The following is a 23,889-nucleotide window of genomic DNA, read 5'->3' as shown; positions in this document are numbered from 1 at the left end:
AATTACAAAATCCTAGTAAAACCCCACAAATATAACTTGTTGAGCCCAATTTTCAACTCTCTCGAGCTCGCAAAACATGTTGCATTTTCGTTCGCACACGCTCGACCAAAAGTTATCGAGATTTCGCGGATCACCCGGCAAACTAAATTACTCGTAATTCTTAAACCAATACCTCTTCTACTTCCAAATATGTCAATTTACATTAGTAAAGGTATACAAAATCAATATCATAACTTAGTTTTAAAGGATTTAATTTTAATAACTAAGCCTTTGTCAGAAAAAGCAGTTAATTTTTTACCTGGCCAAGTTATGAAATATTTTGTTCGATTCACAATTAAGGGAGCAAAGTAACCGACGTTTAGAAGTTGCGTTGAAACGTCAGGAGAGTACGCTCGCAACTTTCCAAACAAAGCAGTTTCTCCGATAATTTAACAAATAAGCTTTTAAAAATATGTATCGAAACCCCAAACGAGCGTCGTCAATCTGGAAAAGAGTTAGTTTGCTCTCGAAGACAAACAAATATATTTTCGAGCTCACTTTCAGTTTTTAGAGTTCTTCGGCGCCCCGTTGCCTCCGGCCGCTGGTCGTTCAATTAATGACCGCTCAATAAAGCGATTAAAGCGAAAGGGACACTGGCCACCAGTCGATAAGAATAGGCCGCACGCGGGGGGGGGGGGGGGCGGTCAAATGATAAACTGACCAGTGTCTCTCGTGTTGACCGTTAAAAAAGATTTCATTGGTATATTGGTTCTGGTTTATTCCTACACGCGTGATTAACTTACGCGGTCTCGTAATTGAGATTTCGTCTTTAAATAGGTTCTTATCGAATGCACGCGGCTCTTAAATTAAAAATTCTTTAAAGGGAAAATCATTTAAAATGAAATACTTTATTTTTGGGGTCGTTCGAAAAATTCCATGAAGCATTTTTGAGTTCATTTAAAGCAAGTGTCGCCTCGGCGTTAAGTAACTCATTTTTCAACAGAGGTCACTAGTGTTGAAATCAAAACCAGATAGTTAAGCTACATTTTAACCCAGGACGCGGGACCTAAAAGTACCCCTCGCGTTGATTAGCTCATTTTTAAATAGATAAATTGTGATTTTTGAAGAAATTGATTTATTTTGATCTATTTGGTCAAACTCGTTCAAAATGGTTAAAAATAAATCAAATTTAGCAAAATTTTTAAATTATGAAAAAAATATTTTATATCAAACTATTTTAAATAGTAAAATTTAGTAATTTTTTTAATTGAAAATTTTACCCATTTTGATCTATTAATTCGAATTTTGATAATTTTTGACCAAATTGACCAAAATATTGTTTTTTTTTTCAAATACACTAATTTATCTATATATTATTCGGATATATCACAAATAATCTATTTCAATCAATTCCTATCAATTATACTCGTTTTTCATAAAATTTACTGCTTTTGATAAAATTGTTTTTAATTTATTTTTTTTAATTTTTAAAAAATTATTTATTTCAAACAATTTCGAAATATTTTTTTAATGTTTGTATTATTTTAAATTTCCTCTCACATTTTTCCATTTTGGTTTATTTTCACTCATTTTGTTCAAATTGATCAAAAGTTAATCAATTTTGATTTTTTCGTCAATTTTAATGTATGTTTTTCTATTTTTGGCATTTTCAAAATTTTGAAATATGTTCATATTTTCCAATGGGAAAATTAAAATTTTTTTTTAAAAACATTTTTCGTTTGCCCATTGAATAGATTCCCTTTAGGATTTTTCATGATACATGAAGGTCTACCAATCCCCCGAGTTTGAACAAAATCGGTGGGTTACACTTCGGAATGTCTCTGTAAGTAGAGTATAAGTTGTTTAATTATAATAGTTATAAATGGTTGACTTTATTGTTTCGCTATTTTGAATTTTAGGTTCCTTTGCCACTAATAGATGGCACCACGCTCTCCAGTTACGTAATTTTTTCGAAGAATCGGATAGATTCATTGCCATCTCTAATCGACCTTGATAAGTAAATACATGAGCATAAAGCAAAATATTCAAAATTTAAATTTATATGCTACTTAATTGTAATCATTTTACGTAGAGTTTAAATTAAATTAATTAAAAATTTAAACTACCCACGAAGCCTATAGGCGAAACTATAAAGTAAATTTGGTCGCAGCTAACTTGTTAAAATGGGAAAACAAAATAACGTTACAACCATATCACAGCCAACTTCGATTCGGTAACTCGTGTTCATAGTTGGCCGTTCGACAGTAAAGAAAAAATCATTCCTTCCAGATGCTGCAGAAAGCTAATTAACTTCCACCTTTCTGTTTTAAGATGTTTTAAATAATACTAATAATTAGATAATTTAGATGAATCGATCAAAATTTAAACCGCCATTAGCGAAGAGAAAATGAATAATAATTCGTATTTCTTACGGTAGATGGCGCTGCAGTTCTCCACAAAGTCACATGACTACCATCTTTTCAGCCTCCCCCCCCCCCGGACTTTATAGTTTCGCCTATTCCACCCTCCCCCATTACAATTTCAATGTATGCCTTAACATACCTTGTCTCTCCCTTGCTCCACCACCGAAAATTTGCATTCTCATTTAACATTGAGCCAAGATTTAAAAAATTAAATATCTTTTTAAAAATTCAAACCTAGAAGTTTTTGGTTTAAATCTGGTTTAATTTTAAATACGAGTTTAAATTAATTTACACTAATTGTCGCTTATCTAAGTTATGTTTAATTGTATCCATTCGCATTAAACAATAAAATTAATTTGAAAAAAAAATGTAAAAATAGTTTTCCCTTTTTTGAAAAATATTCAATTTCATTTTCTGTAAAAGACAGAATTTGGTTAACAAAAGGTTTTTCCAAAATACCCAAAACCCCAAAACGTTTTTATTAAAAACAAACAAGTGGTTTTATCGTTGGTTTAAACCCTGCTAAAGCCTTTGTCGTTAGAGATGCCAAAGAATCCATCCGATTCTTCGCAAAATCACGACTTTACTGGAGAGGGTGGTGCCATCTATTAATGGCAAAGGAAACTAAAATTCCAAATAGCGAAACAATAACGTCGTCAGATAACCATTTATAACTATTATTATTAGACAACTTATACTTTACTTAGTAGACTTTAACCTAAATTATATATCCCATATAAAACATATTGCTAAAAATTAGTAAATTACTATAATTCAAGTTGTTGACAAATTTACAAACGAGGCAATCAGCGTGATTTTCAAGGTATGAATTTTGAGAATGCATAATCACTGAAATTCGACCCGAGCTATTGAAACGATTCCGTGCCCCTTTAAGCGAGGCCTCTCTTAAATTCGAACTAGTTGAGCTTGAGGAAGAGCTGGGAAATCCAGAAGACGGAGGTTGGCGGCAGGAGCGTTGAAGAGTGATTACAAAGAGAGAGAGAGAGTCGAATTCGTGAGTCACGCGCGTCGAGATTCACGTGGCGCGGAAGAGGACAGAGTTGGTAGACGCGCGTGCTTATCCGCAATAAGATGGAAAATCTGATAACATGCCGTGGTGATTTGGTTCCGCCGTGGTACCCTGGTTTGTTTTTGGCGTGTGTTTTACAAACATTGCTTTATCGTGATTTTATTTCTTATTATCGGTGATAAATATTGAAAAGATTAAATTCTTTGTTAAATATTTGTAATAAATAAAAGTTTTGAATTGATTTTTAAATTTACACCAGAGCAGGGTTGTGCGAGTAGTGGTTTCAGGCATTCGAGTCGGTTATCGAGTGCTAAATTCTTTTTCATCGAGTATTCGAGTCGAGTAATATTGAGTACTTGATTAAGCGGAAACTTTCTCTTATTCGAGTCGAGTAACTAAAAAAACATCGAGTAATATTTTTAACGAGTTGGGTTATCGAGTACTTGATTAGGAGCTGGTTTTATTCCTGTAATTAGGAAATTAAATTTAAAAGGAGTATAAAGTAACTTTCAATGCTGAAAAATATTCCTTTAATTTAAATGAACCACAGTTTCCACAACTTTGTAGGTACCGTTTATTGTCCCCCAAAAAGTTTTAAAAACCGCTCTTTGAACTTTGAAGCAACGAGGATAGAAAAAACAAATACTCGACGAATTTGGAGAGCAGCTTATTCGAGTAATCGGGTACCCAAATATGCAACTTTTAGGTACTCTGTAATCGACGAGTATTCTCCAATTTCTTATTCGAAGCCGAGTACTCGATTATGTTCGAGTACTCGTACAGCCCTAAAAAAACGTTTTTTTTTTGTAAAATCCCAAAAACCGTTTTTTGTTTAAATCAGGCTTTTATAAACACTGCTTTATTTTACTTTTAATCTATTTTTCGCTTTTGTTTAACCGTGCATACTTATTACAAATCAACTAAAAATGAACATGAGTATTATAACAAGCCTCACGTGACCAGAACAAGGTTTTAGTTTTCGTTTCGTTTTTTACAAGTCTCACCAGAACCAAGTTTTAGTTTCAATTTTGATTTTGTATAAATTTAGGGTGACCAGAAAATACCTCGAAAATTTTATAGAAAATAGGAAATTTTCAAGTGAATTAAAGGAAAATATAGGACAAACCATAAGCAAAAATATGGATTCTTATTGAAAAACAGTACTTAGATAAAATAAAGTGAAATATAGGATGAAGAAGGGTACACGATGATGGAATTTTTTCGTTTTAAGCTACATGAGAAAACCTAAGGAATTTATAGGAAGGTATGGAAAATATAGGAAATGTGGTCAACTTGAAAATGTTTTAGAAATGTAATCATTTTGGTAAGAAAATAAACAAACATTTTGGAATAATTTTTAATTAATTAAAAAAAACACGGTTTTTTATTTAAAAATCACTTAATTTAAACCATGATTTAAACCATGGTTTAATCATACAGTATCCTTGGTTTAATAAATTTAAAACTCGGTCGGTAGGCGGTGATACTTGTGACACGAAGCATATAAAACAGAACCTTCAAGATACTGTAAATATCGGGACGATAATTTTAAATAATTTTTCTAAAAGAATTGAAGGTATTAATTGGAGGTTTTATAACCTCAACCAGTTAAAAATTGTCAAAATATACGGTTTTAAGTTTTTTTTTCAAGTTTAAGATTGTTATAAAAATAACTAAAAGGTTAACAAAAAATTGCACGGAGCAAATTCGAAAAAAGGATTGATACATTTTAAAAATAGAACAGCGTGGTTTGAAAAGTATAGCACTAGAGACAACTGAGTTATTAATTCCACCTTAGAAAATAGACATAGTTGCACAGACTAAGTCTCCATCTAGCGACACCACGAAATTATGGGTTTTCACTTTGTAATTAATGTTTTCAAATGGTATTTTTACCTTTGTTTTTAAAGTATTACTCTAGAAAATGATGATGAGCTGTTTCAGGTATTGTGGACTATGAAGTAATGTCTGCATGACACAAAAGGTTTGGTCATTTTCTTGGACATATTGTCAACCGTATTGGTCATTCTAATTAAAACATTGACGCAGATTCATAACATTATAGGCGGTATCATAAATAACATAATAACCCATAGCATAAGTAAATAAGATTGTTACATAAGTGTGACGCTTCCTATTCTTCACATACAAAGGTTTTACAGAGAGCTTTTCACAAGACAGACTGTATTACGGGCTTCATCGCCGTTTTGCTTCCGCTTGCTAACAGCACCTCTCTCCGTCACTAGCTCTCAGTAAAAAATTCCCCAAAGTGACACACTTATGAACAATATTACAGACTTATGCCCTATGGTTTTACTGCAATTTTTCTAGACGAACCACTTTTCGACACTGACACACTCTCGAAGCTCCAGCTTGGACTCGCAACTGAACTGGGTAGAATATTATCGTCCTTAGTAATAGTATATTTCGCCTTGGACATAATTAGACACTAGGGGGCTCTGTACTGAGAAATAAACTTTGATTACGCAATAGCTCTAAAATTAAGTTTGGTGATAATTTTTGCTAATTGTCATACTTATTGGTATTTAGTTACTTATGGCACTAGGCAATACATTACAGAACACCCTAACAACCCATATAAAAAAAATCAAAAAATTATCTAAAAAATTCAGAAATCAACGCAAAAATCAGATTTAAAATCTCGAAATCACTCTCTGATTTCCAAAATCTCCACAAAAGTCGTCTGCTTAGCAGTCGGAAATTTAGTAGTTAAGTGAGCGTCTCGCGTTAGCCGCTAGGTGCCTCCATGTAAACTAAAATGGCTAAATGCGATTGAAAAATCCCACAAACTTCGCAGAACTTTCAAGAATAGTATAATCCAAACGATCTAATCATAAAAATTTACGATAGTCATTGGTCCAGTTTTACCAACTTGTTTATTTTTTTAAATTTTTCCAAGTTGAGTCACACCGAGAAAGATTCGAATCACTCTTCTCCCGCTTTGATTTCCACTTTTATAATAATGTAATCGGAGGGGGTCCGAGAAGGGGCGTAGAAAGATAGCCCCAGCCTGCAGGTGGAAGGACGGCGGGGCTGCAAATGAGAAGACGGACTGACGGGACCCACGCTGAAAGATTCGCGCAAGGAGGGTTGGCTGGAACCAGAGAGGGCACGAGGCGACGTGCCCCGTTGAGGGGGCTCTGTGGGGACCGTAGAAAAGAACACCCCCGTAACAGGGCAATCCAAAAGAGAGAGAGAGAGAGAGAGAGAGAGGTGAGACAAAGGAAACGGCGCTAGGACGTCGTGGAGAGACGCTGTGACTCAGAGCGTAAGACGCAAAATCATCGCGGTGCTTCCTCGCCGTCTCGCGTCGCGCCGTTTTTCTCACAAAAGAGCGGGACTGGCGTTCGCTAAGGTGACGTCATAAGTGGGCCCGCTGCGGATCACGAAAAAGAGAGTGGAGAGAGAAAAAAAGCGCGCGGGGGTGGCGGGATGATGAGGCTACCACTCGCGCTCTCAGCTGTCAGTCTGGCTCGGCTTTCGCGCGTTGCCGTTTCGTGAGGAGTGGGCCTTAAGGCGTAAAAGGGGACAGTCTCTCCTACACTGTCGTTCTTTTGTTGTCCGCAGACGACGCAAATTATGCTGAGCTAAGAGATCAAATAGAATACGACAGATTTCGTAAACATAATTCACATGTACTTCGGCAGCAGACCACGGCCGAGTTGGCCCTTACAGACAGTGATAACAGCAACGGTACCAGGGTGACGGTACCACGGTTTTGCTATTTTTCAATTTTAGTGAATAATTTTATATCTACTATCAGAAAACTAAATCCGTGGTTATGGAAATTGGCTGATAAGCCAATAGGCTTAGTTGGCTTAAGTGTATTATGAAAAGGCCCCTGTTATTAGAGATGGCCATGAATCTATCCGATTCTTCGAAAAAAAGTGGCATTAGTGGAGAGCGTGGTGCCATCTATTAATGGCAAAGGAAGTTAAATTCAAAGTAGCCAAATGATAACGTCGTCAGAGAGCCTTTGTAGAGTATTATATTTAGACAACTTATACTTTATTTAATGGACTCTAAACTGAATTATATATCCCATGTATAAAATATTGTTTAAAATTACAGTAATTTATGCCATTGACCAATTTACAAACGATCCAATCAACGCGAGGGTTACCTATAAGTACCCACCTTTTGGGTAGAAATGTAGCTTAACTAACTTGTTTTGGTTACGACGATAGCGACATCTGCCGAAAGAAGAGCTACTTGACGTCAAGCTGACACTTGCTTTAAGTCTGAGGGCAAAGAACTTTCCAAAAGACAGGGGCCCGAAACAATGCACGGGAAAGGTCAGAAAGGGCCCTAATAAAGCTTGAGCCTAGGGTTCCCGGGGGTCCATCACGGGATACAGCAGAGGGTGCCCAAAGGAGCGAACTTTCTTAAATGGTGGCCTTGAGAATGGCGAGTTCAACCTTCAAAATGGTGATCTTTATATTTGGAAATTTGGGCAATTTAGGTTACAGCTTTGAAGGCCTTCCCAGAATACCTAGCGGTTTGATAGATTCGTTTGCATTAGGTGACGACGACAACAGATAAAGCGAGAAACACTAAGCCACCCTTCAAAACTGCAAGGGCTTTTGGGTAACATTTCGATTCACACAATGGCCACCCACATCCCTCTACATCGACCGTCTCTTTTCCAAAGTTTAAGTGGTCTTAATTAGTTATAACTGTAAATTATATATTTATAGTGTGTATTCACGAGGCGGGGTTTCGAATTTCCCGCGTAAAGACCAAACCGCCATCTCGGATCGGAACGGTTTTACAAAACGTCGGGCGGCCATATTGTCTATGATATCTCCTAGTCGCTAATCGTGATGCTATTAATTTTTAAAATTAGTTTAAATAACGATAAGGATAAATTTTGTGCTGGATATGCCGAAGGCATTTCTGGGAGTGGTAAAATTAGGTTTATGCGAAAAATATGTATTTGCGGAAATATAGAAATTTGTTGGCATTGTTAAAGTCTACACCTTGTTTACCAATAATCTTCAGCCATAAATGCCTTCGCTGTTCCGATAGTTTTAAGGTTTCAGGGCACTGATTTTTTATAACGGCTGGAACTTTGAAAAAACTCATATCTAATGGCTTATAGCGTCCATTTCTATTATCACAACCTTGTATTGCACATTTAGACATTTTTACCAGTTATCTGCCAAGGCTTAGAAACACAGCTAAACTTCCAAAATGGCCACCGGCACAACTCACGATAAAAAAATTCGCTCGTTCATCGTCATCAAACGTCATTCGTATAAGGCGTGGCTTAGACTAATACGTCTCAAGAATACACACTTTACACTTGGAATGCCCGAAACCCCATTGCCACAGCCCACACTGCCAATAATGCACCAGGAGGTACAGGCATGGCTTAAACTACGTCGAATGTATGACCTCTCACGTATTTTCAAATTCATTGGCCAATGAAAGACCATTTTTCAATAACCAAAGCTTTGAGAAATTATTGAACCGGATTATTTGCTACAAACACTCGTTACGTCTTAATAGCTAATATCAGGAGATTGTAATGTATATCTTACGAGAATAGTACTCATATCACTGTCCTCATTCTCGGTTTGATCGAAAGCCTGCAAAGATACATGTTTCAATTTTAGATTATCAATTGAAAATATCACCATTTTGATGGCCAAATATTAATTTTATTATACTATTGGTGGATCTTAAAATTCATTTTGCGCATGAAAATACGACGCCATGTTAGGGTATAAAGGCCGGTAAATTAGCCGGCGATGCCTCACAGTGTAAAGGTACTGTCACGCCCAAAAACGTAATTTTGAAATCGGTCAGTTATTCAAATTTCGCGCCATAAACTTCGAGCGAAGGAGCGCGGAAAATAGCGTTTTGACGAACGAAAAATTATGGAGCTCGTGCTGCCATCTAGCGAGGAAACTGGTGACCCTATTTTATCGAGGTAACGCTTCTAGAGGGCAAACGGTAGATGATGAAGTAATCGATCATAAAACCAATTTTTAAAACTTCGCCAACGAAGTATTTATTGACTAACTCTCATATAAATTCGAAATTCTGTGAACATAGGTAAATTACGTCAATAGGTAACATGTTTTCTTACAAAAAAACACTAATTTTCCGTGTGTTAATATAACCTCATTTTCACTTCATTAGTTCTTCCTCGGTAATCATGGCAGCCTTCATCGTAAGCAGTAGTAGTCGGCTTGCCCGTGTAATTCCATCTGTTAGATGCCTCAAGGGCAGACAGAATGTGGTCAAGGTAACTCAAAAACCATTTCTTTAATTATTATTACAGTCGAGTATTTCACATTTGGTTTCCCCATATTGGAGAAACAGGAAATATGTTATCGATTGGGATCCTCTAAGCCTTTGTCACACCTTTTGCCGGTCGTGTCTCATAACCACAGAAATATTAATATATTGGGCGTATCAGATCCGGAAACAAACAACGGTTATTGACGCTGTTTTAATTCATTTAGGTGGTTTTTAAAACTTTTTAATCGGAAAATGGTTTCAAAAGGGTAACCCTTAAGATTTGCTGTGCGTGCTAATTGTTTGACTGGTTATGAATATATTTCTTCGTTCATTGAAAGTTATAAATTCCGTAACCTCATTATTGCTGAACTGTTGGAGAAGGTATTCTTTTAATAGAGGTATTAACCTTGTACAATGAGTTGGGAGAACTTGTACATAACTACGCCTAAACAATGCCTTAATTCCAGACATTTTGTTTTAATGTCAGACTTCTTTCATTCTTTAATTAGATTGTGATGAATGCGACACAATGGAATAATACTAATAAATAATTTAAGTACTGAAATCTTCTGCAAGGTATACATGTACCCGCTACTATTTTAACGTGGGCTTAATGTCTCTAACTAATCCTACAGTAAAGCCTTGCTATCAGATTGCCCAGTTTCAAAATGGTCAACTTGATTATACAATAAACCAATTTTAAAATTCATTTCACTCTTAAAGAACTACTACAGTGTCAGGCTAGACTAACAATGTAGTGATATTGCTACACCGCAAAAATAAATGATTAGTCCGTTACATCAACGACATTTTTAATAACTCAAAAATACTCATTACAAATCCATCCACAACTTTAGGATTACAAAGATAAACATCTTTAAAAATGGGCCTAAAAAAGTCAGGGAATTTCAAAATGTGCCTATAGAATTTTAAGAATTTGTAAAAAGTCAGGGAATTTAAAAATGGGTCTAAAAAGTCAGGGAATTTAGTTTAAACTTGACACTTTTTAAAGGTAATTTTACTCTAGAGCTGTGGCAAATCCTGCTATTATTATTTGAAATATTTTTTAACGTTGAAATAACTTTGGTACAGAAATATAGGTGGATTAAATTTATTAGTTCCTGATAAATGTTAAAGTTTAAAACTGGCTAATTTATTCATGGAAAATAACTTCAAATAGTCAGGGAATTTGAATCTGAAAATATTGTGGCAAACCTGACATATCTCTTATAGTATTTTTCTTTGATGCTAGTAAAGCATTCCTCGACGGTATTTTGTGTTAAATTTCTAATTCTGTCCCTGAAATTAGGAAACCCAGTTTCATTAGTATAAAAATACTTTTGAAAAACACATTAAAATTCTTTTGTAAAGGTTCTTTTGCAAAATAATGATTATTATTCGAATAAAACAAAATTGCCTGTTTTCGAATTTTAGGCCTACCAGGTTTGCCATAGTAACTGGAAAAATTAGGGAATTTGAATGTGGATCGAAAAGTCAGGGAATTTTAAAAATTACCTTAAAAGTCAGGGAGTTTAATTTCAGTTGCAAATATAACGGCTAAAAATTGCCAAATTTAGGCATTAAATAATTCGGGGAAAATCTTCGGAAATTGCATAGAAAACCTTTAAAAGTCGGGGAATTTTAATTTGAAAAAACTGTCAAACCCGCATTTACCCTCTTATTAACAATCACACTAACTTGGCAGTAAATTTGCCAACGAAAGACTAGTTTGTGACGAGTTGCCTCTTCCGTAACTGCTTCGCGAGAAACTATCATTACCGAAATCCAAGGGTGTATCCATTATTTCATTTCCGGTGGGGTTTAAAATGTGCAACCCCCCTTGATACTTAGAAAAAAATGAAACATTTCGAACCCTCCCCCCCCCGCTTGGGCCTACCTTTGACTGTACTAAATTTCCACCCCCTTCTCGAACCCCCTCTTAACATTCACCTACTTCGACCCCCCCCTTGACGAATTTCTGGCTACGCTACTGCTCGATACATTTGGGTCTTTTCGTTCAGTGTCATATATGTTTGTTACTTTGTTGTATTTTTAAAAGCGATTTTTTTTAACTAATTTAAAAAGGAAAAATCTTGGATTTACCATTTTAACTTCCTCGATTTTTGGCATTTGACCAACCTACTTGAAAGGATAACAATGATATATCACTGTAAATCAACGTGGTAGATGTAATCGGGAAGTATTTTGCAGTTTAATCTTCTACTTAATTAGAACCACGCGTAAGTGCGTAACGTATGATCATAAGTTAGTTAAAATAATTACTGATTTCAGTGTATGGAGTAACGTAGCATAGACACGATATTCGAATAAGACAAGCGCGTCTACCGACGAAAATGGGGAACTTGAACACAAATTTCGGACATACTTTGACGACAAGGCAGGGCTATTAAACTTTAGAAAGTTATATTACTGACCCTTTTGATGGTGGCCAAAATTCCCTTCCTTTATCGATATTGCAAGGGAGCGCCATCTAGGCTACCTATTTATTAACTTGTTAATTACATTGAGTAATGATAGACATAATTTTAAATATTTACTGATATTTGTATTTTAAATTATGAAAGTGAAAAAATATTTTAAATATTAACATTTATTTAGTTTTTTCGATCTTCTCTTAATTTGCAATAGAGGGCGATGCTGACAAATAACAAAATCTCCCTCCTGCACTCAGGCGAGTCGTGGCGAGGGCGTAGCCACTTCGATAATAATTGTACACCAGATTTCTGATTTCCAAATATTTCCGTTTATTTCTCTATATTTCCAATTTTTCTTTGGATATCTCAGTTTCCAGAAATATCGAAAATATTTCCGTTTATTTCTCTAGATATACAATATTTCTCCTGGATTTCCAATATTTCCAATATTTCTTGAAGATTTCTAGATTTCCGGAAATAATTATTTCGATTTCTCACTGTTGGTATACCAGATTTCTTAAGTGGCTACCCCCTCGTGTCGTGGAAGAAAGTCTCGGTTTATTGTTGGGCACGCCTTTCGTTATCTAACCTCATAAAATTTGAATAACCCTGAACTAGGCAAAGATTGAGATAAACCTCATGAAAAAGGTATGGTCATTTCAGAAATAGCTCTATGTAAAATATTTATGTGCAAAAGATGACACACATTAGTGAAACATAATTTGAAACTTAAGTAGCGTTCCGGCGTGAACCAAATATTCTGTAAAAGGTGTTAGAGTGCCACTCTTTGTGTTGCGTTCGCTCACAATTTTATATAGCGGATTTCGATCCTATAATTGACTTGGTTGGATTGTACTTACGTTTGAATATAGCTAGCCAATTTGGTAATGGATCAACCGGAAATATTTCATTTAGCGATCCAACTTTCGTGTCGTGAGCTGGGGCGAATATATAGAAAATTTATTTTATTGAATCACAAATTGTTAAAGTGATGAATATTCGTGACTGAAAACTATCGCTACGCCCCCTTCGGTTCGCCATTGAAAGCTAGATAGGTAGTGGTTAAAGCAGACGCTATTAGATTTTACTCATCGTTATTCGTAAATTTGATTATAAATAATGTTACTTGCATTTTAATATAATTTTTGAATCGTTTCCTTATTTTAAGATAAAACGTTCTTATGACTTTTATAATAGTCAACGAAAAGTCGGCAATTTGAATCTGAAATTATCGTGGCAACCCTGTATTGTACGAGCGCCGCTATCTCGGATAGTTTGGCAAGCCAGTATTGTACGATCGCAGTTATCCCCGAAACATGGCAAGCCAGTATTGTACGAGCGCGGCTATCCCCGAAACCTGGCAACCCTGTATTGTACGAGCGCGGTTATCCCCGAAACTTGGCAACCCTGTTTTGTACGAGCGCAGTTACGCCCTTAAATTGGCAACCCTGTATTGTACGAGCGCAGTTATCCCCGAAACTTGGCAACCCTGTATTGTACGAGCGCAGTTACGCCCTTAAATTGGCAACCCTGCATTGTACGAACGCAGCTATCCCCGAAAATTGGCAACCCTGTATAGTACGAGCGCGGTTATCCCCGAAACTTGGCAACCCTGTATTGTACGAGCGCGGTTATCCCCGAAACCTGGCAACCCTGTATTGTACGAGCGCGGTTATCCCCGAAACTTGGCAACCCTGTATTGTACGAGTGCGGTTATCCCCGAAACTTGGCAACCCTGTATTGTACGAGCGCTTTTATCCCCGAAACCTGGCAACCCTGTATTGTACGAGCGCGGTTATCCCCGAAACTTAGCAACCCTGTATTGTACGAGCGAAGCATAGAAATCTCATAGGTAACTAGAATGCTGCCGCCTACGGCCGAGCTTGTCGCCAGTTCGTTTTGAACCTTCAGCCAATGAGAGGCTGTAGAGTGGTTCCGCCAAGTAGGATAATAATCCTCCTTGGTTCCGCGTAACTATAGCAGGAGCTAGGTGACGTCATTCTCTCTGGTGACATTAAATTTTTGGCAGAACCACTCTTTGAGCTCTGATTGGCTGAGATCTGGCTATCGTCTGCCACGTCGTTTGGTCCATTTGCCAGTTACACGGCAGCATTCTAGTTACCTATGAGATTTCTATGGAGCAAAGTTACACCCTTAAATTGGCAACCCTGTATTGTTCGAACGCAGCTATCCCCGAAATTTGGCAACCCTGTATTGTAGTACCGCTTCTAGTTATCCCCAATGATAGTTGACCACCCTAAAAATTCCTCAATTGACAGTTTTCTTAATTAAAATTTAATAACTTTCTTGGATCCGCAGCTGTAGTCATTCGAGCGAACTGCCGCATGAACTTTCATTACGGCAAACGTATAAATCAGTTTCTAATTAAGAGTTATATTTTTGGAACACCTAAGGGGTGGAGGGGCAAAAATACCCCCTTTTCTGGTGTGTGTGTGTGCGTGGTCGTTTTTCATTGACACCTCCGGGCGACCAGTTTTCTCGTAACCGGGAGCATTTCGAAGTGAAAAATTGTTTTGTTGCCGTGAACGCGTGGTTTTGAGAGAGGTCCCGACTTGGGTCATCTTAAACCATCAGTCCTGATCAACTGATAAAATTTCACTTTACCAGGGAGAGCCCCCTCCCTTTCAACGCCCGCGTGACTCACCACCCCGTTCACCTTTTTCCGACGCAGCCTAGAATATAGGCTTGTAAAACGTCTCCCAATCCGGCGGACGGTAGCGCCTCCTGGTATCGAGATTCCTTGGAGAGGCTTAATCGAGCGTTAACATCAAGGAGAGAAAGCGAGACGCGAAAGTGGAGGATAGGTGGCGCTACCTTCTTTTCGCCGTTACTTTGACACGGCGCCCTCACTCGGCGGGAAAAGGCGAGAGAAAATTTAAAAGGGAGGGGACACTTATCTCAAAAGTGTATATATATTTCTATGACATGATTAATTAAGATGATAATTTTCTCATTTCAAGTTAATTGCTCCGTTTTAGTCGCGGATTAAAAGGGAGTACGGGGGTCTGCACCTGACAGTATCGAGTATACGCCATTAATTGAGGGGAAAATCGTAGGCCTAACGAAGGAAAACTGTCTTAGCTTCTATTGATTAGTATGTTTTGGAGGGTACCTTACCGAACATCCGCCTTCTCTTTTAAAATTATCTTTTAAAAGCGACGAAACTTTTGGGGGAAAACTAGGCCGGCTCTTCTTAGCCTCGGCTACCCAACCCTCCGACACCCCGCGGATATTTTAAACATGCCCGATTCGGAGGGCGGTTTACCCGTCTCCGCCGAAAACGTATCTGCCGTCAGTGGCTGGGCTCTACGCGCCGGCCGGAGATACATCTCCCAACGGCGAAAACTTTCCAACCGAAGTTTTAGAAAAGGATTTGAAATTGAAATTAGTCGCCAGTCCATAATGAGGGGAAAGAGATTTAAATGAAGGGATCCATCTCGGTATTACTTTTCCTTTAAAACTGTTTTCGAAAAGTATCGAACAGTTAAATGCGCGGCGTTAGGCCCTAACTTCCCGGGAAATATGGCGCCTCTTTATCCTACTTAACTCTATAACTCACGTTGTAGGCTTCCCCCCTCGTGTATTTGGAAAGATTCCTCCGCTGGTTTTCGATAAATGTAAATAAACATAGAAACGCATTGGCTTTATTAAAGTGGGCTTCCCGCAAATTAAGCCCTAAACAAATTTGCCAGCTGGTAGTATCATACCAAGCGAGTTTTAATTTACGATTTTTATTAATTCGTTCTCTACTTTTGCAGGGTGTCATTCGTTTGCAACACAACTGTTTGGGTAAGTTAGCGTGTTTGTAAACTTATTTTACGTATGGGTAATTTTCGGTTGGAGTTAATTTTGGGTCTGTTTTGAAAGATTTATAGTTATTTCGCGTAGACTAGAACCCCATTTCTTGGCGATGTTAGAACGTGTCTCTCGCCTAGTGGCGTAGCGAAAAATGTGCCGCCTGGGCTGGACTGCCCCCTCCGCACCCCTTTACTACGCCACTGCATCCGCATTTCACCTCTTGGAAAAGCTGTTCTAAAGAATTTTAGACCTCTTCCGCACAATTCACGTCTTAATAGATTTTAATTCTACCTCCCGCCCGCGTTTCCCGTCATTTTGAACAATTTAGAACGTTTAATCTGGGTTCCCCATCTACTTAGAAAAGATAGAACGTTTCACTTATTTCCTCTCATTTTTGGAAAAGGTTGAACGTTTCACTTATTTCCTCTCATTTTTGGAAAAGGTAGAACGTTTCACTTATTTCCTCTCATTTGGGGGAAGGTAGAACGTTTCACCTATTTCCTCTCATTTCGGGGGAAGGTAGAACGTTTCACTTATTTCCTCTCATTTTTGGAAAAGGTAGAACGTTTCACCTATTTTCTCTCAGCTTTGGGGGAAGGTAGAACGTTTCACCTATTTCCTCTCATTTTGGGGGAAGGTAGAACGTTTCACCTATTTCCTCTCAGCTTTGGGGGAAGGTAGAACGTTTCACCTATTTCCTCTCATTTTGGGGGAAGGTAGAACGTTTCACCTATTTCCTCTCATTTTTATTCCGTTTATTTGGAGAAGATAAAACGGTTCACCCGCGTCACTCCGTTTATTTGGATAAAATAAAATTTTGGAAAATAACGTATTCGCATTCTAATAAATAAATAGTAATTTCTATATTTTCTTTTTCAGCATCCAGTTTGTGCGCAGTCGACAAAGTGCAAACCTCGTGCCAGTGAGTAATTTTTGTATTAGCAATAATCGTTTTAATGACGTAACATTCCCCTTAAGAATCTAGTCTATTAAAACTCTTTCCAATACGAGCTCACACCTCGAGAATTGTATAAACTTGGAAATTGCTGAAATAATCATTTTCACGATTCGAAGCGAATTTATCGAGTCTTTCGCGTTTCAAAGCATTTTATAATTCCGACCTGGAGGAATCTAAGAGGCTGCTACGACCAACGATTTTCAACAATTCTTTTTTCTCGTATACAACCAACATTCTTTCCCCGCAATTCGATTACGTTCTCTCTCTAAAGTCGAGTCCATTCAGGCCGGCTAAATTGAATTTCCCGCCCAACATTCTTCAGATTTTCCAAGACGCGATGCCGATTGCCGCTACGATTTAGTTTCTATTGTAAAGATTTTCTCAATTAGGTTTACTGAAGGCTTTATCGTAAGTTTGCGGGGGTACATATTTTATTTAGCAGCGTTATTAACGTTGTATTTTATTTATAATTCTACTTAGCTTCAATTCCAGAGTGACCAGACTTCCTATAAATTCATTTAATTTACCATTTATTCCTATATAGAGTAGTAGCACTCCGTAGCTTTGGCCATGGGTGCCATTGTGGGCGCGAATTTTTTATGAATAGGAAAAAGCATGAGTGATGTCGTGTGACGTAGCACTGCCATTACTCTATTTTCAATGCCTTCCTATAAATTAATTTAATTTCCTATTTTTCCTATATTTTCAATGCCTTCCTATAAATTAATTTAATTTCCTATTTTTCCCATATTTTCAATGCCTTCCTATAAATTAATTTAATTTCCTATTTTTCCTATATTTTCAATGCCTTCCTATAAATTAATTTAATTTCCTATTTTTCCTATATTTTCAATGCCTTCCTATAAATTAATTTAATTTCCTATTTTTCCCATATTTTCAATGCCTTCCTATAAATTAATTTAATTTCCTATTTTTCCTATATTTTCAATGCCTTCCTATAAATTAATTTAATTTCCTATTTTTCTTATATTTTCAATGCCTTCCTATAAATTAATTTAATTTCCTATTTTTCTTATATTTTCAATGCCTTCCTATAAATTAATTTAATTTCCTATTTTTCCCATATTTTCAATGCCTTCCTATAAATTAATTTAATTTCCTATTTTTCTTATATTTTCAATGCCTTCCTATAAATTAATTTAATTTCCTATTTTTCCTATATTTTCAATGCCTTCCTATAAATTAATTTAATTTCCTATTTTTCTTATATTTTCAATGCCTTCCTATAAATTAATTTAATTTCCTATTTTTCTTATATTTTCAATGCCTTCCTATAAATTAATTTAATTTCCTATTTTTCTTACATTTTCAATGCCTTCCTATAAATTAATTTAATTTCCTATTTTTCCTATATTTTCAATGCCTTCCTATAAATTAATTTAATTTCCTATTTTTCCTATATTTTCAATGCCTTCCTATAAATTAATTTAATTTCCTATTTTTCTTATATTTTCAATGCCTTCCTATAAATTAATTTAATTTCCTATTTTTCCTATATTTTCAATGCCTTCCTATAAATTAATTTAATTTCCTATTTTTCTTATATTTTCAATGCCTTCCTATAAATTAATTTAATTTCCTATTTTTCCTATATTTTCAATGCCTTCCTATAAATTAATTTAATTTCCTATTTTTCCTATATTTTCAATGCCTTCCTATAAATTAATTTAATTTCCTATTTTTCCTATATTTTCAATGCCTTCCTATAAATTAATTTAATTTCCTATTTTTCTTATATTTTCAATGCCTTCCTATAAATTAATTTAATTTCCTATTTTTCCTATATTTTCAATGCCTTCCTATAAATTAATTTAATTTCCTATTTTTCCTATATTTTCAATGCCTTCCTATAAATTAATTTAATTTCCTATTTTTCCTATATTTTCAATGCCTTCCTATAAATTAATTTAATTTCCTATTTTTCCTATATTTTCAATGCCTTCCTATAAATTAATTTAATTTCCTATTTTTCCTATATTTTCAATGCCTTCCTATAAATTAATTTAATTTCCTATTTTTCTTATATTTTCAATGCCTTCCTATAAATTAATTTAATTTCCTATTGTTCCTATATTTTCAATACCTTCCTATAAATTCCTTTAATTTCCTATTTTTCCTATATTTTCAATGCATCCTATAAATTCCTTTAATTTCCTATTTTTTCCTATATTTTCAATGCCTTCCTATAAATTCATTTAATTTCCTACTTTTTCAATGCCTTTCTATAAATTCCTTTAATTTCCTATTTTTCCCATTTTTTCAATACCTTCCTATAAATTTCTTTATATTCCTATTTTTTCCTATATTTTTATTTCCTTCCTATAAGTACCAGTTTTCATTCTTTTTAATGGTTTTATTTATTTTGATTTTCAATTTTATCTTGAATTTCCACCAAACAACGGGAAAATAGTATTCTGGAGTTGTCATAATACACACGAATAATAACTTTCGTTTTTAAGTGTAGTATAACCCAAAAACACTTCGTAGTCGTGTATCCACATGTAATCTATATTTTACTTTATTTGACGAATTCTTTATATTTTCCTTAATTTGGCCGGTGTTTTCCTATTTACCCCTATATTTCACCAATTTTGTATCCTTAATTTTCTTATAATTCGCTATCAAATTTACTATTTTTCCTATAAATTTGTCTTGGAATTTCCCTGGTCACCAGGCAATTCCCTATTGTTAAACCAAAAATGCATTTTATGCTTCTTGGGGAGGCGATTTTTAGCGTGGCATGAAGGGCTTGCCACCACCACCACCACCACCACCACCACCACCACCACCCGCTTAGGCATTGTAACCCGGCCACCTGAAAAGTCGCTTGATGACTTAGGCCTAAGGTAGTGTCTTGGGTATAGACGCATTCACATATTGCCTACAGGGAAATATGCAAAAAGGGGGCGAAATCCACCCGAGGTACCTTCCTATTTAATAATGTTTGAGGTAGATGGCGACACTATAAAGTTTATGAAAATTAAACTTTTTTAAAAAGTTATTAATTAATTACTCAATTATAGTACTTTAAATTCTTATTAAAAATATAAAATTTTTGTAATTTAAATTTACAATTAATTTTAACAGTAGTTAACTTTCTCCGCCATAGATGGCACTATAATACAATTTTAAACTATCCAATCAGGGAAGAGAATTTTGTATTTTAAATCTCGACAAAACCGAAATTTTTTTTGCTATCAGAGCGCCATCTACTAACAAATAACGCCATCACCTCGTTACCTCGGATGAATTTTACCCCTTTAAAGTCGTCTTTGCCCCTTAAAAATTGTAAATCGATCTATTAGCCTAGCTGATTACTATTTTCAATAATATAGCGATTTCATTTTAGACCTTTGTCTCAAGTAAATTTTAATTGGCGAAGGATATTCTTTTCCTGGATGTTGCATACAGCGCCAAATACATTCGCGGTGTTTTATTATTATTATTATCCCTTTGCGCAGGACTCCCACCAGGTCCCTAAAATACCGAAAAGTCCTTATTTTTTTTCAAGGTCCCTAATCTACCCCATTTTTATGAAAATTCTGGGAAATCATTATTGGCTTAAAATATTTTCATACATCAGTTCTGCTCAAGAACTGTGTACAAAATATCTGAGGATTAACGATCAAATAGTTCGAACATAGTACATAAGGTAGCTTCACAAGCTAGGTAACATGATTAAATTTCAGGACAGAGAATACCTGTTAGGTTGTAAAATTTTAAAAATATATAAATACCAAGTCAGTTTTGGAATTTAGTTCAAATGAAGGGGATCAGCTAGGCTAATACCCTTGGCACCACCGTAGGCCTAAGTCATCAAGCGGCTTTTTGAAGCCATTAATTCAGGTGGCCGGGGTACAATGCGTTGAATGGTGGTGACCATGAATATAAACATTCTTGGTAGAACACTGCTTTTCAATCTGGAAACTCAATTCGTTGGAAATTTCGTTACGTACATCCATAAGTCTATAATGTTGTTCTAGAAGTATGTCTCTTTGGAAATTGTCACCATAAGCTATAGATGGAGTGACGTTATCACAAAGAAATTCGGCCCTCTAGCGAGGCAATTTCAAACTCTTCCTAAGACGGGAGAGCGTGAAAAAAAAAACTATTCTATTTTCATAAAAAGCTTACAGCTAGGAGCAACAAACACAAGAAGAACGCAGCTGGCCTTAAAACACGCTAAGGCAGTGTTGTGTACAAATTTCATTGGACGAGCCTTTACGCTGAGCGTTTTACGGGCGGTGGGGGGGAAAACCAATTACAAAATAATCCCCTTCCGACGGCAGCAGGCGCTAAAGCGTCTAAGCAATGAAAAATGTATGCCAGAAAATGCAAACTTTTGACGGGTTGCGTTGTCCTTGTGTGGGGTGCTGTGTTTGTTGCTCCTAGCTTACGGTAAAAATGTGATAAATAATTCAATTCAATTCAATTAATGTTTTATTTACTATAATTTGTTTTACATTTTGAGCATTAAGGGCCAAGTCATGAGTTACTTATAGCCCTTTTTTGGACAATTATATTACTATTATAGTTATAAACAGAGACTGAAATTTAAATTAACTTAAACTATTTATACATAAAGAATACTTTTGGAATTTGTTTATGGACTTACGGCACGGCGAATTAGTCGACGATGTTAACTTAGTTGTAGGCGTTAGACCATGGACAAGTACGGACGGGGTCCCGGCCCTGGTGAAACATGAAAAATGGGCCCAAAAGAGAACCTCTCTTTCTAAAGATAACTATACGATTTCTCTTACAAACTGAAAAGGGTCCGAACCTGGGCCCCCCATACCAGTTATTCCTATAAATAATAGTAGTTTTTTTTTGGAGATACGTAGTTGAAGGGTCCACTAGACCCGTAATGACTGAAGACAAACTGCACGTTTCTTTGTAGATACTTACAAGAAGAGTACCCGAGGTGTTTATGGCCGATTTTATTCAAACACAGGCGTGATGTAGACCTATATGAGATATGAAATTTCCCAAAAGGAGACGTTGCACTACCCATTCGATTTGCCATGGCAACCGAAATGTTTTTGACCACTCTAAACAAAAATAAGAATTTTTACTTATTTTACCCCAAAAATGTTCCAATTTACCCAAACTTCATGAAATTTACGTAAATGTGGTCTAAATTAACCATTTCGTGATTTTCAGTTTGTTTTTTAAATTTTCTGTAAAACCGAGAAAATAATTGAGATTTTTTGTTTTAAGTGGTCAAAAAATATTCGGTTGCCATGGCAAATGGAATGGGTAGTGCAACGTCTCCTTTTCGGAAATTTTATGCTTCGTATAGGTCTACTTTACTTGGAACAAAATCGGCAATAAACACCTCTGGTACTCTCCTTGTTAGATCAATGACCAACAAGACTACACGAACTCGGTTCCGGGTACGGAAAGCAAATTGAACACTTGTGTTACGCTTTCCAAAAACACTGACAAATAGTCGATAATAGTTCGAAGTAGCCAAAAGTTGGAAATACACGTTCAACCGCAAATAAGTTAATAAAAGGTCGATATATCCCGGTTACCAATATTATAAATTCCTGTTATGAGGTGGAATAACACGGGGGGGGGTGGAAACTTCCGGGAAAGAGGGGTACATCGAAATTTGTTATTATTGATGAGATCCACATTCTGAACATATTTCTTAAAACTTTCTCCGTCGGGGGTGTATCCCCCCACCCCTGAAACCGAATTAAATTGAAATGAAATATACGGGTGACTGATTTATCGATCCGGGTCTTCCCGCCGCTTTTAAGGCAACTTCGGAATCGCCAAAACCTCGGGAAAAGTTGATACTAGAGAACAGAGTTGGGCAAAACTCGGAGTGAATTTATACGAGTTATCCCCTACCCCAATTTACTCACTCCACTCCCTAATAAAAAAACTCAACTCTTAAGATTGGAGATTTCACTTTTTCGTCACTCGGCGAGTGAGCTCGCGGGAAAAGAAGGAAGTAGTCAAGGTCACTCATCGCTTTCTAAATCTAATAAAAGATAGCGGGAAATTTGAATCAGGGTTGCCACTTTATCTGGAAAACCTGGAATTCTTTAAAAAGTCAGGGAATTTTAAAACTTCGTCTAAAAATCAGGGAAAAGTCCGTAAATTTTAAAACTTGGTCTAAAAATCAGGGAAATGTCAGGGAATTTTAAAATGGGTCTAAAAATCAGGGAAATGTCAGGGAATTTGAAAATGGGTATACAAATCAGGGAAAAGTCGGGGAATTTTAAAACTTCGTCTAAAAATCCGGGAAATGTCAGGGAATTTGAAAATGGGTATACAAATCAGAGAAAAGTCAGGGAAATTTAAAACTTCGTCTAAAAATCAGGGAAATGTCAGGGAATTTAATTTCGGTTGCAAATAGGAAACTTTTACTAAAATATCGGTAAAAAAAACAAATCTTGGCACAAAATAAGTCGGGGGAAATCTCCCGAGATGGTCAGGGAATACCTGGAAAAGTGAAAAAACTGTGGCAACCCTGTAAATTTAATTTAACGACTTTATTGGAGAGCGTGGTGCCATATATTAACGGAAAAGGAGACTAAAATATACTTTTTGGACCGAATTCAAATTTCCCTCCTTAAATTTCTAGTTTCCCGCCACGAATAAGAGTGAAAGCAGTGACATTGAGTAATCTCACTCGGCGAGTGACGGAAAACGACAGAGGGAAAGAGTGAAGATTTTAATTTAGTTCAACTCTAACTCATGAGTGAGAGTGAATCTCTAAAAATCACTAGTGATTTTGCCCATGTCTGCTAGAGAATGCGTCCGAAGAAGAGCCATCCAAAGCAAAAGGATACGGCAGCGACCCTAGCGGTTGAGGGGGGATTGTGAGTCCCCTCTCCTCGCGTTTAATTCCTCCCGTCGCCGATAGAGGGGGTGCTTCGTCATTATACTAATAGCAAATAGAAGTTTCCCTATTACACTTTACTTTGACGCTGTTGA

General features: G+C 36.2%; 1 protein-coding gene across 2 annotated transcripts in view; it reads left to right on the top strand.

The window, feature by feature from the left end:
* Nucleotides 1–9,377: 9,377 nt before the first annotated feature.
* The window catches only part of LOC149944536 (dihydrolipoyllysine-residue succinyltransferase component of 2-oxoglutarate dehydrogenase complex, mitochondrial), a 34,200-nt gene continuing 19,688 nt past the window's right edge, over nt 9,378–23,889 (top strand). Inside the window, exons 1-4 of one of the 2 annotated variants that reach the window (XM_090175140.1) lie at nt 9,378–9,513; nt 9,601–9,706; nt 15,917–15,947; nt 16,836–16,878. In XM_090175140.1, the coding sequence (XP_090031266.1) occupies nt 9,617–9,706; nt 15,917–15,947; nt 16,836–16,878 (164 nt within the window). In that variant the 5' untranslated portion in view covers nt 9,378–9,513; nt 9,601–9,616. Of the gene's footprint in view, nt 9,531–9,600; nt 9,707–15,916; nt 15,948–16,835; nt 16,879–23,889 lie in introns of both variants that reach the window. The other variant, XM_090175139.1, reaches the window with a different exon arrangement.

This window comes from Leiobunum rupestre, chromosome 5 (genome assembly GCF_980474605.1).
Source record: "Leiobunum rupestre chromosome 5, qqLeiRupe1.1.hap1, whole genome shotgun sequence".
NCBI lineage: Eukaryota > Metazoa > Arthropoda > Arachnida > Opiliones > Sclerosomatidae > Leiobunum > Leiobunum rupestre.
This window is presented reverse-complemented; position numbering and strand designations above follow the sequence as displayed.